An 18,298-nucleotide genomic window follows, 5' to 3' on the forward strand; every position below is an offset into this window, starting at 1 on the left:
TTAACAATTTTTCAAATTTTTTTTAAAGTGATATCCAGGATAAATTAAAATAAAATCATATTATAATACGTAATTAAACTCAGATATTAAATATTAGTTAAAACTGACAAAATAAATTATTGTCATAAGTAAAACAAAAAAATCAGAAAATGAATGACTATATTAAATAATTATTTATTTAAAACGAATACTTTTCAGTAGACATTCAATGATACAAAAAAATCTACAATTAAAAAAAAAGACGGTTCTAATACAATTATGTACAATATTTTTGATAAGAATTACTAACTGAAAAACTTTTATAAATTTATAGTCACAAATTCATGTGACTATAAATGAAAAGTTATTTTTATTACTATGTGATACTTATAATAGTAGTTTTGGATCATTGCATGATTTATTGCTATATTCTTAGTTTCTTCTTAGCTAATTTAAATGAAAAATATTAAGAATAATAAATGAGAGTACTAATGTCAATGAAAAAACTTTTTTTAGTGTAACCCTGATAACTTGAATATTGTAAATAATAACAACTAATGAAATACAAAAAACATTTTGCTGATTAAAATAATAATTAATATAAATGTTTCGTTGGATAAACTTTAAAAATAAGCGCAAATTAGAAAGAGTTTAGCCCCTCTATAATTTCAGAAAAATTACATAGATAATATAAAAAACATTTAAGAATGGAAAAATAAAAATAATGAGCCCATCCGAAAATTTTATCAGAATTGCGCCTATGGTTTATCAACAACCATTAACAATTTATTAGTTCCTAAAAAAGAATGAGCTGAAATTCTGTATCCTCCTTTAGAGAATACAAACATAATTTTATCAACAAGGACGATGCATAAACACGAAAAAAACTTGATTTTTCGTTCGTTAAAATGTTCAATGCTACTCGTTGACGTCATGGATTCTGTTCAATTGAATATCCTTAAAACGTGTTGCAGAACAACTTATAACCTAAAACAATGTTTCCTTGGACGCATCATATAATGCGCGCAAAGACCCTGATAGAGAGTTGGCATTGACAATCGTGTCAGCGACTGGGTTGACATCAGCTTGTACGACAATAACGTTTTTACCAAACGGAGTATTCGGTATTGTTGCTGAATGAGTTCTTTGAAAACCGTGAAACGATTTCGAACTTCTACAAATGTCGTCTAACAATACAAGATCTTTGTTTCCATGATTATGGTTAACGCGGTTACCCGAAGGAGATGAATATCTTCTTTTTTGTCGCACACGTACACGACGCTCACTACCATATACACCATTATCCGATGAAAATTCGTTCAAGCCAAACGTTCCGTTGGCTAATAGAGGAGACGTACAACTAAAATCATCAACAAACACAGACGAGTTAGCTGTAGACGTTTCGGTTTCACAGCAGCTGCTACAAGATGTCCGTATTGACGCTATGGGCGCAATTAATCTCGGAGAATCATGTCTTTGCCGTTTGCCGGATGCTGTCGGCAATAATTGCTGTGTATGACGTGGTACGTCAGAAAAACTGTCTTGGCTACCACATGGCGTCATGCACGGGGTTGGTTGTATCACCTATAAAAATTCAGATTATTTTTAGCACTAAAAATTAAATTTCAATTATATGTACAATCCAAATTTATTTTTAGTGTTGCAATGTAAAACTACTTCAAAAAATTATATTACAGAAATTACAGCATCAAAAATGTTTCTTTACTTGTATATCAATGGGATAATAATACTCCCACGGTGGGTCACCAGCAGACGACGAGTGATTTAAAGGTGATGGAGGATGTCCCACTATCAATGACGACCCTCTAGCTTCTAAATAACTCGTATCATTGCTACTAACACTATTTCCCCGGGATATTAATTTTCGGCCATCTGGTACCTCTAACCATTGTGCTACTCTAAAGCTGTTGTTTGTAAGAATTTCCATTCCGTCATTTTCATCCTGAAATATATATCAGTTATAGATTTTTTATAATTCATAGTTAAATCACCCTAGTTCAATGTCTATATCTACGAAAATCACAGTATTCCAATATTTTTTATCCGTATTGTTAATTACATTTGTATAAATCTAAAATTAGAATCCATTCAAAGCTTAGTAGCTGAATTTGGGCAGATTTCTGTTGTATTTTGTAGTAATGCATATTGTTAAGGATCTTTAGTATGTCGTTTTCGCTTTGTTTAAAATATAATTGTTTAAGTATAAAATAATACAAATATTTTTCCTATATTTCAATAATATGGTGATAGCTATTTTTCTTATAAATGAAACTTTACTATAAGTAAAGGTTGTAATGTAATTTGGGGTATGGGGAATCATGACTTTTTTTTATGACTGAATGAGCAAACATTTTCATGTGATCTTATTACTTTATTATTATTACTAAGTATAATACAACTTGCAAGGTAGTATCCACATTTTATTAGATTAAGTTATGTAATTATGACAAATTTTTAAAAAGTTTTCATGAAAATTTGGCAAAGTGTAGCAAAATAGTATTAAACAAACTTAATTTACTATATCGTACCCAAAAGTGAAAAAAAAACTGTAATACATATATATATTTTTTTTTATTAGGTGAGCTAATACCTTATATATATTAGGGTGAGCTTTTAAGGTACACTGAAGTCTTTTGTTGAAGCAGATGATACTTATTGCTCTGTTTTAGACTAGAAAACTATAGAAAATAAAATATAAATAATTGTTCTATTTTCACTGACTAAACATCGGTTCAATAGACATACAAAATACTGTGTCTATTTATTAAGTAACTATTAGTCCTAGCGTATTTGAAAATCTATAATATTATTAAGTTAATCTGAACACACAATCAGCCAGTAGAAAATTGTTATTAATTGCCTTGAAAACTTAGCAATATGTATTTTCCGATGAAATAACTTGAGGACAATTAAGGGTTAATATCGCCCTAAAACGAAAAATATTTCTAGGTTACTATAATTCTACAACAGAATTGTGTAAAATGGGACCCTTCAAATTGGTTTAAACATAATTTATAAGTGCACATAATTTACAGTCCTACTTATCAGTTAAAAGCTCATACTTTCACATTTATAACGTAAAAGTTTTTGATTTTACATAAGACGTTACATATACATATTACATTAACACGTTTATCACGTGCAAAAATTGTGTTATTGACGTGAAATGAAGTAGAACTGAAAATAGGCGTAGAGATTAGCACTTAACAACTCTTAATTGGGTCATCGCTAGATATTTCTATTATATATTTCTTTTAACGTTAAAATGCAAATATTGTATCAAATGATGTAAATAATGAAAATAACAACCAAATAGTAATATTCACATGGTATTTATACTATAGTAAAACACTACAGTGTTTTACCCTTTAGTACCTATACTAAAGTGTAAAATAATATAATTTCTTTTTGAATTATCTGCAATTAAAAAATAAATAAATACCGTAATTTTAATATTATAAATTTAATTAATATTTTTAGCATAACAACAATATCAAACATTCTTTTTTAATCGCGTTTTTCTCGAAACATTTTTTTGTTATTAACTAATATAATATTCACTTTTATTGTAATTCAAATTTATAAACTTTTTTGGTCATTTAAGAAAAATAGTTATTTACTTTTATTCTCATTAAAAATAAATAATAAGGTAATAAATTTATAAAATATTATGCTGAGACGAAATATCATACATTATTTTAATTAATACAACAGATAATTCCATAGAAACGGAATGTATTTTATTTCAACTATTATTTAATATTTTAATAAAACCAATAAACTCTTTATCTGGTAATACTATAAAATAATACTAATTGAAATCTTAATTATCAATAATACTAATGAATAATATAAAGATTTAAGATCTCTAAAATTGAACCAAATAAGACTTTGTTTAATAGTTTCAATTTTTACATATATTTTTGCTCATTTTAGTTCATCTGAAATCCGAAAGAAGAAATAAAATTTTGATTATGCTATTCAAAAAATTGAATTTTTATTAGCCTCCCTTCATTATTTTACAACTATCCCACGCGTTTATTTTTTGTCGATAAAAGCACTATAACCACAATTATTATTTTATTATAACGAGTCATTTTTTTTACCTCTTCGAATGAATATTCCAACACCGAAGTTGTAATTCGTTTGTTGTTTTTTGTATGATTTAAAACCATGTATGGATAGTATTGCATTTCTGTAAGATATGCCCTAGATTGACGACTCCAGTTATTACAATCGATTGAAGAATCATTTTCGGGAATACTATATCCTATTAAAAAATATCAACATAATTGCCAAGTTAAACATATGAATTAAATTTAAAATTTAAAAATTATACTTTGAGAACATCGACAAAGACCATGACCAGAACAATAGCTTGAACTTGAACTTCTTTTAGCTAGAGCGGCCATTTGTTCTTCTTGATCTACAGCTGCTTTAATGACAGCTTCAAGATGTTGATCGGATAGCGAGCGGGTTTTACATTTACTTTTATATAACACCAATAGAACCATCATTAAGAAAAAGCCTCCCAGAGTCGACGCAATTCTTACCTAAGATAAGAAGTTTAATTGAATATCATTAGAACGATTTTCTACAATATTTTTATAGTTACTCCAGTCATGACGTCATATGTGCTGTAAAATTCAGCTTTTATCATTTCTCTTTTAATGTTGATGTCTGATTCAGTAAAATTTTTATGATCACCAACGCTCTCTCCCATCGCTTGGGGGCTTCACCCCACACTGGCATACAATAGGTTTCATGTCATTCCTATTGAAATCTCTGGAAATTAATTAAAAATATATATATATATATGTATAATATTAATCAGGGATTCAATACCTTATTTTATAAAAAATAACATATTATACAATGATTCTTATCATTTTAAAAAGTATAATAGTTTTATATTTTAATAACTGGTTAGGTTTAAATGGATAAATTAGTTAATAACAATAATTGTAACGACATTGATAATAATATTACAATAATTTTCAAAAATGTTAGTATCCTTAGATTTATTGTAAAAATTATCATATTTTTTTTCATAAAGATGACATTGTGTATTATTATACAATAAAGTTGGTAATTTAACGATTTCTAAGAAAATAAATTTTTATATAATTTTTAATTGACAATTATAAGTCAGATATAATTGAGGGTATAAGTAAAAAAAAACATTTTTTTCGTGATTTCTTCTTCTTCTTTTGAGGCTTTTACAGGTCATTTGAGCCCATTGCCGCAACAACTGCTTGACTCCATTGGTCTCTGTCTCGTGATTTATTGAATATTAATCATTATTTCTGAAATATTTTTAAGTTAACATTTTTTCCATAAGCCCATAATTAATACTGTTTATTTATAATTAAACACACTGGCGTAGTAGATTTGCCTATATAATTCGCCTACTTAAAAATTGTACCTTATTTACCTTATTGTAATAAGGTGGTATTGATAATATGCTCTATAGTACCTAGTTAGCTCATATACAGGGTGTTCAGTAAGTCACGAAATGGGTTTCTATTGTTCTCATTGTTACAAACAATGAGAACAATAGATACCCGTTTCCTGACTTACTGAACACCCTGTATATAAAATGTGTAGTATATGATAAACAAAAAATAGGTTAGAATGACATTTTATATTTTTAGGTTTATTAAACGTATTTTTACAATTACTATCTAAAAATATTTATATTTTTAAATATTGTTTGTTTTTTATTTTAATAGAAATTATATTTTTACTAAACGATCCAAAATTATTTTCTTAACATTATTAACAATATACGATAAACGAATTTAATTTAGGTTATACTTATTATAAAACTTTGGTATGTTAAAAAATAAAAATGAATATTTTTAAAAATAATTACTGTTCAAAATTATTAATATCATTTATTTTTCAGAAAAAAATGTATTTTTCTCAAGTCATTTTTTCTTTTTTTTTTAATTTTTTAAAGTTTAATAAAATAATTTCAAATTATTCCATTTTAATTAAACATATTAATAGTTAAAAAAAAAAACTTAAAAACTTAAATTAGTTATACATGTATCCTATTTGATCATTTAATAAACAATACCTGACATTTTATTATTATTGTTGAATAATCAGAAAAATTGATTATTTATTCAAATCAAAATTTAAAAAACAAAAATCATTATTACGTATATATTTTATTTTATTATACAAATTAATCGCATTTAACTGCGTAAATCTAAAGAAGGAAGTGTATTTATGGAATTTTAACTTAATCTAATTAAGACTGTTGCATAGTACGATAAGTATCAGTCAGCACAATTAAATTAGATCATTTTAATTATCATTTTTATTACCAATTAAAACTTTTGGTCAATTCCTTCTACATTTTTTATCACTGAACTATACTACATATTTTCGCTAACTATAAATTAATTACTATATTATATTGATGGGTATAATTTCAATAAATTATTGGAGGAGCTTAGAATCTTTTTTTTTAGGTATAGGTGGTAATGATTGGAAAAATAACTGAAATAGAACATTATAACAACAAAAAAAACAGTGATTTTTTCACATAAAAATAAAATTTTTTGTTTAAATTCGGGAGTTGTTTAAATATAGAACATAAGTCATAGGAACAATTTTTTTTTAACTCGTAGTAAATTATATAACCTTTTATTTAATATATGTTTAAAAGATGCAAGATGTCAAAAATATTTTGAATAATGTAGTTGAAAAAGTTCTTTTTATACGTATGTCTCAAGTTTTAAATCTCCCCCCCCCCTTAGACGGGTAAGTCAGACATTCAAAAAAATATACTTTATACATAGGAAATAACTTATGCATAACTTTTTTTCTGTTTAGTTTTATATGATTGGCGTTAGGTAACCTTATTCTGATAAATTAGCAATACTTAAAATATAGTTTATATATTTGTTCAATACAATGAACAATTACAAATGAAAATCGCTTGTTCTGATAATTGGATAAAGAGTATATTGAACTTTTTGCACATTCCATAAAAAAGAATAAACCTTTTATGATTTTTCTTTAATTTGGTTTTGTAATTTAATAGTTATTTATAAAATTATTAGTATAGATAATTATAACAATTAAAATTAAAATAGACAAAGTCCAATGAACAGTTCTAAATTTAAGAATTTTTATTATTTACATATGATAATAAACTTTATTTTAATGGATTTATTATAAAATATATTTTTATAATCATCATACTAAAATTACTGAACAAAAATTTATTTTATTTTTTGTAAGTGGTGTGTGAGTAAACATAAGGAATCGACTGTCTTCTACAATATTAATTTAATCCCAAATACTTACCCTAGATATCAAATTCTAAGATAATGTGTGAAGAAAAAATAGGTATCTATACATACTTTTTAAATATAAAACATTATAATGTATTAATAGAATTATCATACTTATAAATTAAACATATCATCCACATACTAAAATATTTAAATGTGATATCACTAGATGTTTTAAAATATTTAATATTTTTTCAAAAAGGCTAATAATTGGAGAATATTATTTTCCTAAATGTAGTTCATTAGGAAGAAGCTGATATAGATTTTAGTTGTTAAAATAAGCTTACTAAAGAGCAACTGAAATGAACACAATAAACGAAGTAATAATTCCAAAATAACTTTTTTCATTTCGTCTTGGGATCAATTCTCATATATCATCAAAATTTGTTGCACTGTTTTTACAAACTGCTCTTTAATAATAATAACAGTAATAATAGATAATTGTCCAGCTATATTATGCATTAAAAGCAATTAAAAAAATAAAAATAAAACTTTTTTCATTGGCGTGATCGAAATCGAAAGTAACATTATAGAATGTATTGTTTAAAGAAAATAACTAAATGAAATCTTTTTAGGTGTCATATAAGTTTTTTAACAAATCATTAGATTTATTGAAACTATTCATGAATCTTGGATTAGAGATTTGTATCATGCACTTCAATTAAGTTTGTTGATACACTTTTATATTTAGATATATAACTGATGAAAAAGCAAATATTTGTTCAATGTCCCAAGCGTAGCTTAGATGTATAATCCAAGAAGTATTTGAAAATAAATCAATAGTCAATGTATTCGAACACATGTGAATAATTCCAGTTAAGAGCTTGATAAATATTTACCACATTACTAATATATGTTTATTTTTAGATTAAATAACTAGCTATAGCTATTTCTTGGCATCTTTCACTAGAATTTGGATTCCTTTTTAATACGCCAGTTCATTCAGAGTATAAAATCTCAAAGTATACCAAATACACTTGTTAATATAAATACTACATTATATAAAGATAACTTTAATATATAATATATATATATTATTTAATATATCATCCATAAAAAGGTGCAAATTAAAAATTTATTAAAATATATGAAACGTAACAATCTTCAAAATACATCTTAAATAGTTATTACAAATGCATATTCTAGATTTGACATACTGAATATATATTTTAATTTGTAAAAATAGATTGTTCTGGAAATATAAATTTAGATGATAAAAATTTTCTTTCCCAATGAAAATATTTCTAAGTCTATTTGTAACCTTAGCTTATTATTTTTAACTTAATGAATAATTACAAGCATAAAAAATCGTTTCTTAATAGAAGTTGGTTGTATTGACTAATCCAGATAGTGAATACTTAACATGCAAGTAAATATTTTATATTGTATATATAGATTTTCCCATAAAAAGACTAATAATATTGATAGACAAGAACTTTTTTGACAGTCCTTTGCGTGACAAAATATCATATTCCAATTGTTAACAAATAGTATAACTCTTTATTTATTAATATATGCAACCTATATGTTTAATTTGTGTTTTTGACTGAAAACTTTCCTTTCAAAAAGATTTTAAGCAAAAAAGTCAAAAAATTTATTATTTATAAAATAAATAAAAATTTATCATAAAATGTTGAAAACATTTTATTTATCATTTGAACGTTAAGCAATGATAGGAGCGATTTGCTGTGACAATAGTGTTACAATAGTACTCTGATGGATATAATAGCAATAAATTGGACCTTATTAAAAATGTATAATTAACACTAAGATAAGTTTTTTTTATCACTTAATCGATTAAAAAAATCGAAGTAAAATATTTTAAAAGTATAAATAAATAAATAGAATTTCTTATCAATTTACTAGATGTGAATATAATAGTAAATTTTCCACTCATTGATAATTATTCAATATTTTAAAATATTAGTAAAATTATATAAGTTATATATACATCCATAAATTATGCAAACATAGTAATATATTAACAATAATGATGAACATAAATATTTTAAAGATTTTATGAATGCGAATTATTATAAAATGTTTTATTATATATTAATTTATATTTTATAATACATTTTTATTTATAAAAATATTTATCAATTTACAGAATAATAATTTTTAGTATATTTAAATAATAATTCAATATGAAGGTACTACCTTCAATAACATTGATCTTTTTAAAATCCATTTCCACCATGAGTAAGTTGAAAATAAATAAAATTAATTATATTAAATAATAGATTTTGATCATAATCGCCATTTAAGAGTAAAGAAATATAGGAATCGCGTTCCTCGGATTATTTTAATTACGATAATAAAATCAATTATTTTCAAATTCAATTAAAGTACAATTATAAATTTTATATTATAATATCACTCACTAAAAAAGTGACGCCAACTTTCTATTTGTATTTATTATAATACATGTGATATTACAGCAATAAATTTTAGAACATTAAAATCATAGTTAAAATTAATGGTTTTAAAATGTTTTCTTTCGAGGGAGAGTCGAAAGAAAAATAGTAAAATTTTTATCTAGTTTTTGATTGTACTACTAATCGATATTATATTCAATCAATCTCAATATTTTATATAAACTTTTTCATATTTTCTATCGTGCTTAAAAGATTATCCAGTAATGTACTTAGATAAAATCTATTATACATATTTTGGCTAAAAATAATGACGATAAAGGAATATATATATATTTTAAAATGATACTTATTTACTATAGAATACGTTATCGTTATCGTAAAGGCTTACGAGAATTGTGATGACAGTAAAATGTGAATCGATTTTGTAACAACCATTAGACGCCAAACATAAACATAAAAAATTTAATAATTTGAGCTGTTTCATATAACCCGTCTTGAATATAATACATTGACCTATAGCAGGTAGAAGAAAATAAATTGTCAATCGTTTTGTCTAGGTGTAACTAAATTTAAATTTCAGAGAACAAACTTATAATATGTATTTAAATAACATTATCTATTGTATACCTGTAAGTACACAGGTGATTCTAGATGTCGTTATAAATGTTTAAGAGGTATTATTTCTACTTATGATATTATGCGATCGCATATCATAAGTGACATAAGATTATTAATCTACATAAAAATTATTGTGATATAATATTTGTTAAATAACTATACACTTATAAATATAATTGCTGAATTTTCAAACGATTCCACGATATTTTATTAATAAAATATATTTTACGTGTATTTTTCATACATTAAGATTTGATAAATATAAATCTTGTATAATGTTCTACAAACTTTATGGACTTTTAATTTTCAAGGTAAAATAAATAGAAAACGAGAAATAAGGATGACAATTTTACCTATAAAACTATGATACGGACTGTCACTAGTAAGAAAATATTAAATATTTTAATTTAGATTTCTGGATGTTTTAAATTTAAAATCATTTTTTAAAATAGATTATATAAAATTTTCATGAACAAGTAATTTGACAAAAAAAAAAAACAAATAAATTCGCCATAACGATGTACAGAATCAGGAGGCGTATATTAAGTAAAAATATCCATGATGATAATATAGATTGACAGTAGCGTTTTGTTAGACGAATCTCACTGTCAGATGAAATATTGATCCATAAACGGCATGTACTGCGTCTGGCCTACGTTTGCTTTTTCCCCTCTTTCTCTCTTTCACTCATTCAACCAGTGAGTTCGTGATGATTTATACTAAGCATACTTGATGTTAATTACTTGTTGTGCTAATAACATAGCACAACTTTATTAATGACTAATATATATTATTTTTATGTTTCTGTACATTAAATGCTCATTGTGATATAGGAAAAACATTATACAACTTAAATATTTTACCAAAAATACGTTAACCCTCATTATGGATCGGCCACTGGTTACAATGATAAAAATTCCAAAATATATCATAGAACCATAGAGCATCATAGAGTGCATATAGAGGGGAAAGTTAAAGATTACATTCTATTATTAAAGTAGCCATCTCAAACATTTTTCAGTAATCTTTTTACACAAACCAATTTAACAACAAATATAAATAATCACAGTTATAAAATGGTACTTCTCTTATTTTTTGAAAGCTTTTAAATATTTAAAATAAGTTATATAACTAATTGATTCTATTAAGAGAAGAGAAAGGAACCCCCAGATAAAAATTAATTCATTGTGAAGATACAATTTTTTTCCGTAGAGAAGGGTATTAATATATTTTTTATATATACTTTGGAACCCTTAAGATAGTGACGGTAGAAGCTTATGCGGGGCCCTGGGCAAAATAAATTACAACTAAAATTTATGAGAACCTTAAAAGCCTGCTACATTTTTCCGAAGGAGGGAAATTTTATAACATCGTATTACGAAAAATCAATTGTGGAAAGTTCAGTAATGTTACTATTTTAGAAGCACGATGCCCAATGCAACTGTCCCTACTGCTTCCCCTCGGATAGCCCATGCCTCAGTTTTAGGACCCCTCAAAAACTTTTGTAATAAGTCATTCATAATTTATATAGATATCAATCTGAAATAGATCTATTTAACAGTCTCACTTAGAGGTCCCTCAAGATCAAGTTATGCCACTGCAGTAGCATATCTTGATTTGTATAATCCAGTGCACTGGATTCTTTTACTACTTTATAATAGAATTTATAATAATAATTTTATGTGATAATCTGCACACCACTATTTATTGCTCCGAATTTTTTCAGTATGGATAGAATAACATGTATGTAAACAATTGATCAACAAGCATTATTTTGTTAGGATAAGGAAAACTCCAACGAGATTGTAGGGAATATATATCATCACAAGATATATCTATATTAGTTATTTTAACAGTTATAAAAAAGTTTGTATTATAATTAAGGAAGTAATTTAAAAATAATATTTGAATGATATAAAAAACATTACCTTTAAAACAATATTAATACATTTGATTTTGTAGTAAACAGAAGATAAACAATAAGTACAATTGTCTAAATAAAACGACGCTCTACATTTCTACGAATATCATTCTAAAAATAACATTAGTATATTTTAGTTGTTTTATAACCGTGCTATTTGATTATCAAAAAATGGTATGTCTTACTTTGAAATCGAATTACACTTCTTTTTTTATTATTATACTTTTTATTATCTACATTTTAGAATTACACAAATTTCGACCAATTATAATTTAAAAACTATGTTAAAGCTTTTTAATAGTTTCTATTTCGAATAAATCAATATTAAATATTCCAAATAAGATCATTTATGTAAAAACTTACATGTTATAGCAGGCGAGTAGACAAAAAAGTCCAAAATTCTTTATCGACTATGAAATTATTAAATTGTGATATAAAACAACCGGCAACCATTGCGGTTCAAAGATGTGTTTAGGGGGCCTTTTTTCGATGCAATCTCAAACTCTACATAAAAAAATTGTAAGTCAACATTAAATACCATAAAAAGTTAAAATTTATAATAAATTATAGATGTAGGACGTATTAAATATATAAAACTGTAGATTTTTCACCACACATCTAACGTGCGTCGCCCACAGTATAGAACGACATCTGTAACTGAGCACGAGAAACCCACTAAAACATGAATCCGTCGAGCTAGTAAACAAAAACGAAATGATCAATATTTTTGCCCCCTTTCTAACAGTGTCCGGCGCGGAAAAATCTTTGAATTTGTTTTTAAATTCAAAAATATCACAAATGTTTTACTATATGGATAATCATTTATTTATTAAAAGCATTTACTACCTGAAATTGTTAATATTTTAATTTTGATGATTATAACTAGTTATAACTATAATTATTAATATAAATAATATATTAATTAAAAAATTTAATAAATTTCAAAAAGTTAAGTAAATAATAAACTTATATGTAATCCTACATTTTAAAGATGTTCACACTTTTTCAAAATATCAATTAATTGATATTCATTTAAATTAGCATAAAATAAAAATAAATCTTTATTTTTAACATCGAAGTGTTAAAATCGAAAGATTAATGCCAAAAATAGGTAACTTTAAACATTGAAATTATAGAGAAATATTTTTTATTCCAAATTTAACATTTGATCCTTTCAATATGAAAAAAAACTACTTAGTGTTCTTCCTCGACAAAGACAAAAGGATTAAGGGCTACAATCTATAAGGAGTATTTTTTAGCTTCGATGTGAAGCTGAGAAAGTATTAATTTTACTATGATGTGTTTCTTTTTTCTGTGTGTCTGTTACCACTTTTTTTAGCTCTCATCGAACCGATTTCTTTCAACGATCACAAATTGTGAAAAAGATCACAAATCATATCTAGTCGAAGACATAACCCTCAAAAATTGAAAACATTTTCCTGGTTCCCCTTAAATGGGGGAAATCTCCAAAAAAATTACAAATTTAAAAATCGCTAATTTTCGAAGAGTTTTCAATTTTTTTTACTAAAAACTGCCGTAACTTTTTCAAAAATGAACATATCAATATAATTTATTTTCATAGATGCGCAATGTCTTTACCTATCATTAGGTATATTTTTTTTATAAATCTGACCCTTTACCTGCCCACAGGGGGATTAAAAATGACAACTTTTTCACAAAAAATTAACTTTTTCAACTTAACTTTTGAAAGTCTTCCGTAAACTCTGACATTTTTATATATATCTTAAATTAAAGATAATGCAATATACTTCATTATGGAAAAAAAAATTCGGTCTTTATTTTGTCTTCATGGTGAAACAAGTTACCAAATGCTATTTTTGTGTGAAAATTTTCGATTTTGTATTTTACATTTTTAACTTTATAATGCTATGACTTATTGAAAAGTGTATGGATCAGTATAATTTTTTTATGAGAAATATTATTTATATCCCTTTTTCATTTGACATACTTTATCTTAATCAGGATATAAATAAGGAAATAGCAGATCATGTAGCTTTTGTAATCCACCAATTTTTAAAATTCAGCACTATCTACAGATTAGCATCGAAGCGTTTTTTATGATTGTGATTTTAATCATTGTCAGATATCATTATACTTGACCCAACTATGCCACGACCCCCCTATGATGGGTTTTTTTTTATAATAACTGTCATTGTTTATACTACAACAGTACGTATCACAGTTTTGGAATTTTCAGGGTAATAAAAAACAAAATTACATATATATGTTTTAATACAAAAAGTGATTTTACTTTTATAACATACAATGAATCTAAAAAAAATATGTAATAAAAATATAGTCAGTAACACACAATGTATAATTATTGATACAAATTTTATTTTGTCAATTTTTGAGATACTCTCTGTTACTGTATAAGCGACGATATTCGTCTTTGACATCTGTATTCTACGTAGATGCGCGTTTTATAACCGTCGTTTACTTGATTACATTAATCTACATAAAGTAGTTTTCAGTCTTTAAATAAAATAATATTTTAGTAGTTTTTTATATTCTAAAATTATACTGAAAATATTAATCTTATATTTATTGCGAGCTCTATCCTTTCAGACAAACACTATAAACTTAACCTATAAATTTACTAATGTTATCTAATGGAGACAATTTTATTATCAGTATTAGATGAAGATAATATTCTGGGATAATATCTAATAAAATATATTTTGTTTTAGTCATCGTCAATTTTGAATTAAAATTATATTATTAAATTACATTGAAAACTTTAAATAATGAATCAAGCAGAATTAGGACATTTAGTATCAAAACTACGAGTTCGTATTAATCCTCGCCATAGAAATCTCAAACAACCAGAAGGCCCGTCTGGTCGGTTAAAGAAATTACGTAAAGTAGTCAATGGTTTATTTAAGTATGAACGTTTAGAATTAAATTATACGTTAGCTGATGAGGCCAGAGGATATGCTGAACGTGTACGTAATGTGTTATATGTAATCTGAACGTTTTCTATCATACATTAATTTAAACAATTTTTTTAGTTAATATCGGAAGCTATTAGACATGGAGATACTCATAAACCAACCATGGAAATGGCTGATTTTTGGATAGAAGAAAAACAGTTGGTTCATAAACTATTTAAAGTTCTTGTTCCTCGTTTTGTAGATTATAGCACGTCATATACACAATTGTATAGAGCGCCAAAGGCCTATCCTGACAATGTATACCCACGTTCTGTGTTAGAACTTAAAGGTAGTAATTTAAGTGTAAAATATTGTATGAAATGTAAAATTTTTATCTTATTTAATATTATAAAAAATTATTATTAATATACAATTTATGAATATAATACTTCCCAAATAATTAAAAAATAATAACTCAGTTGGCTCATATTTCTTAAAATTATACAAACTTTTTTTCTTAGGTAACCCATTTCCTTCAATTTTGCCTAAACGTTCTGAAGAAAGAAATTTTATACACAATGTACTACTTGATGAAGCCAAAAAAGCTTATAGAGCTGAAAAATATGAAGAAATCACCAAATCTTTAGAAAAAAATGAAAATAATGCCATAGATGAGGTGCAGTAGGTTGTTATATTTGCTATAAATAAAGACCCCTTGAATAGTCACTGTATTAAGTTTGATAATTAAAAATAAATACATCTTATTTTAGATCTAAAATAAATATTTAATTATTTTATATATCTTATTTTTTTTAATTTTTAACTATGTTGTTCTGTATATTTTATATACACCATAAATAGAAGTTGTATTAGCAAATAAATTGTTATATCATATCTAATACAAAAGTAAACAACTTATGGAATTCAAAGCTTTTTATAAACAAAACAAATAATACCTGCAATTTGTATAAGATTTTTAACATTTTAAAGGTATTGATATACAAAATAGGAATAATATAAATGTGCTGAAATTTGTTAATTGTAACCTTATATATTACAATTATTTTTTAATAATAATGAGTGAATGCTAAATGTATAATACAGTAAATTAAAAGCTTTATTTTAAATATTTACTTTTTTTACTAAGTATATTAAAGTATGTTTTATATTTAAAATATTAATATCAAATTTTATGCAACAAATTAATGATTGTAGTTTTATGCAGCAGAGTGAAACATGTGTATTTTTTGATCAGATGACAGCATGTATTTGGTCCTCTGTGTACCAACAACTGAGGTCAACATACATGCATCATATTGTGAATAAAGAACTGTAATATTACGTGATCCACAGTTACTTTCAATAATTGAGTTGCAAAGTTCACTGTAAAATCCTGCAATAGTTGGCAACTGATAAAATACAATAGTTTCTATACCACGAATTTTAGGTCTATTATAAAAATGATAACGTTCAGAGTACAGTAAAATTTCACATTCACCATGATAGAATAAATCTCTTGCCCTTGCTACTTTTCCAGGCTTTGTATATTCACAAATTTGTACAAATCTGTAATCTTCTGTTTTTAAATAATTTCTGATGCATACAAAATCAAAATAAGATGGAACATACACTAGCACATGTTTTTCATTAGATGATCTTATATGAGATAGGATTTTATGAATGAAATAATCAAATCTTTGGCTAATAGATTCTGTTGGTGTTTTCACATCAAGTTTGTGATAAAACTGTTTTAAATTACCAACTACATGACTTATGATACCTGTTGAAATAGAATTTATAATACTCAAAGATCCTCCATAATTTGAGCATCTATTTTTAAAAACTGCAATTAAATGAGGTAATCTACAAGATGACAACATAATTGTTTGGCGATAATATTTAGATAATCCATTTATGGACCAATTACGAACTCGTTGTAAATCTGTTCCATGAGCTTCTTTTGGCTGAAGGTGGAAATGGTTCATTATATGCAATATATGATCCCAATTTTGCATCAAAAATATTTCAGATTGATCAAATATAAGCATTTCAATAGATGATAAAAAATCATAATCCCTTGTTTTCTCACCTTCAGCTCCAATAATCATACGTAAACCTAGAGGTGAAGCTATTATAATGTCAGAATTGTAAAAATTTTCATACAGTTTTAAACTACTTTTTGTGATAGCCATGCCTATTCTAAAAGCATCATCAATATTACCAGCAAATGTTTTCTCGAAATCTTCAGGTTTTGGATTTTTCTTTGGCATTGCTAGTTCACCACCAGTAAACTCTTCAAAAAATCTGTTTTTGTGAACAACATTAAAATTTTCTTTAGGTGACATAATAGATATCATCATATTTATAATACGGTATGCAGAATCTTTAAAAGGAACTAAAATCAATACCTTAGGTCGAGTTAAGCCTTGATCACGCAATTCGTCATCATTATCATAATCATCTTTTTTATCATTATTGATAGCAACAATTTCTCGACTTTTAATAACATGATTAATAGCATGTATACTATAACAATACCTTAGATCTTCATCATTATCGAAATTTCTTTCAGAATAATTAAAATCATGGTATTGGCATAATATAGATAAAATTTCTAATTGAAATGAATTAAGGTTTTTAACTGTAGATAAAAGTTGTTTATGTAATGGTAGCTTACTTATATCATCTATAATAATAGGAATGTCAGGCAATTTGGCATAAGGTCTTGTTTCTTCTAACACTTTTAAATGTCTATTTTCAGCTACTGTCAATTTCGGTTTTTTAAATATTAGTTTACCGAGTTCTGGCCATTCTAATTGAAATGTTTCTTCAAGTGGAGGCTTATCATTCAAGCAAGTAATAAGTTCTGGAGATAGGTCGTAATTATAATGTGCCACAAAAGGACCTTCGCTCATTGTATTGTTTTAAAAATTATACATTAATTACAATACCGCATATAACAATTCAATAAATTTAACTATTTCAATAATTAACAAGTATTTAAATTTTTATAGTCATAAAAATATTGATCCAACATTCAAACATTATAGATCAAACAGATATATAGATTTAACATTATTGATTGATGGACTAACGTTAGATAAAGATTGTAGCACGTGTATTATAATCATTTTTTACAGGAATAATTTAGTTCTTATCACAGAATTTTTATCTTGT

General features: G+C 25.4%; 3 protein-coding genes across 4 annotated transcripts; 1 reads left to right on the forward strand and 2 right to left on the reverse strand.

The window, feature by feature from the left end:
• Positions 1 to 109: 109 nt before the first annotated feature.
• On the reverse strand, positions 110 to 12,890 carry LOC126896088 (uncharacterized). Of its 2 annotated transcripts, XM_050668546.1 has the most exons (7): positions 12,591 to 12,890; positions 10,077 to 10,201; positions 4,616 to 4,785; positions 4,340 to 4,553; positions 4,107 to 4,270; positions 1,706 to 1,942; positions 110 to 1,563 (listed from the first exon to the last, which is right to left on the reverse strand). In XM_050668546.1, the coding sequence occupies exons 3-7, from the start codon at positions 4,721 to 4,723 to the stop codon at positions 967 to 969; spliced, it is 1,320 nt and encodes a 439-aa protein (XP_050524503.1). In that variant the 5' UTR covers positions 4,724 to 4,785; positions 10,077 to 10,201; positions 12,591 to 12,890; the 3' UTR covers positions 110 to 966. The 2 variants fall into 2 exon arrangements, with proteins under 2 accessions (XP_050524503.1, XP_050524502.1); XM_050668545.1 differs by lacking the exon at positions 10,077 to 10,201.
• A 2,003-nt stretch (positions 12,891 to 14,893) lies between these two features.
• Positions 14,894 to 15,920, forward strand: LOC126896089 (39S ribosomal protein L17, mitochondrial). The gene is made up of 3 exons (XM_050668547.1): positions 14,894 to 15,193; positions 15,260 to 15,470; positions 15,643 to 15,920. Exons 1-3 carry the CDS (start codon positions 14,996 to 14,998, stop codon positions 15,804 to 15,806), a joined length of 573 nt encoding a protein of 190 aa, XP_050524504.1. The 5' UTR covers positions 14,894 to 14,995; the 3' UTR covers positions 15,807 to 15,920.
• A 109-nt stretch (positions 15,921 to 16,029) lies between these two features.
• On the reverse strand, positions 16,030 to 18,206 carry LOC126896084 (U3 small nucleolar RNA-associated protein 25 homolog). The gene has a single exon (XM_050668537.1). The coding sequence runs from the start codon at positions 18,034 to 18,036 to the stop codon at positions 16,339 to 16,341; it is 1,698 nt and encodes a 565-aa protein (XP_050524494.1). The 5' UTR covers positions 18,037 to 18,206; the 3' UTR covers positions 16,030 to 16,338.
• Between the last annotated feature and the right edge of the window lie 92 nt (positions 18,207 to 18,298).

Source organism: Daktulosphaira vitifoliae, unplaced genomic scaffold (genome assembly GCF_025091365.1).
Source record: "Daktulosphaira vitifoliae isolate Bord-2020 unplaced genomic scaffold, ASM2509136v1 Scaffold_1, whole genome shotgun sequence".
NCBI lineage: Eukaryota > Metazoa > Arthropoda > Insecta > Hemiptera > Phylloxeridae > Daktulosphaira > Daktulosphaira vitifoliae.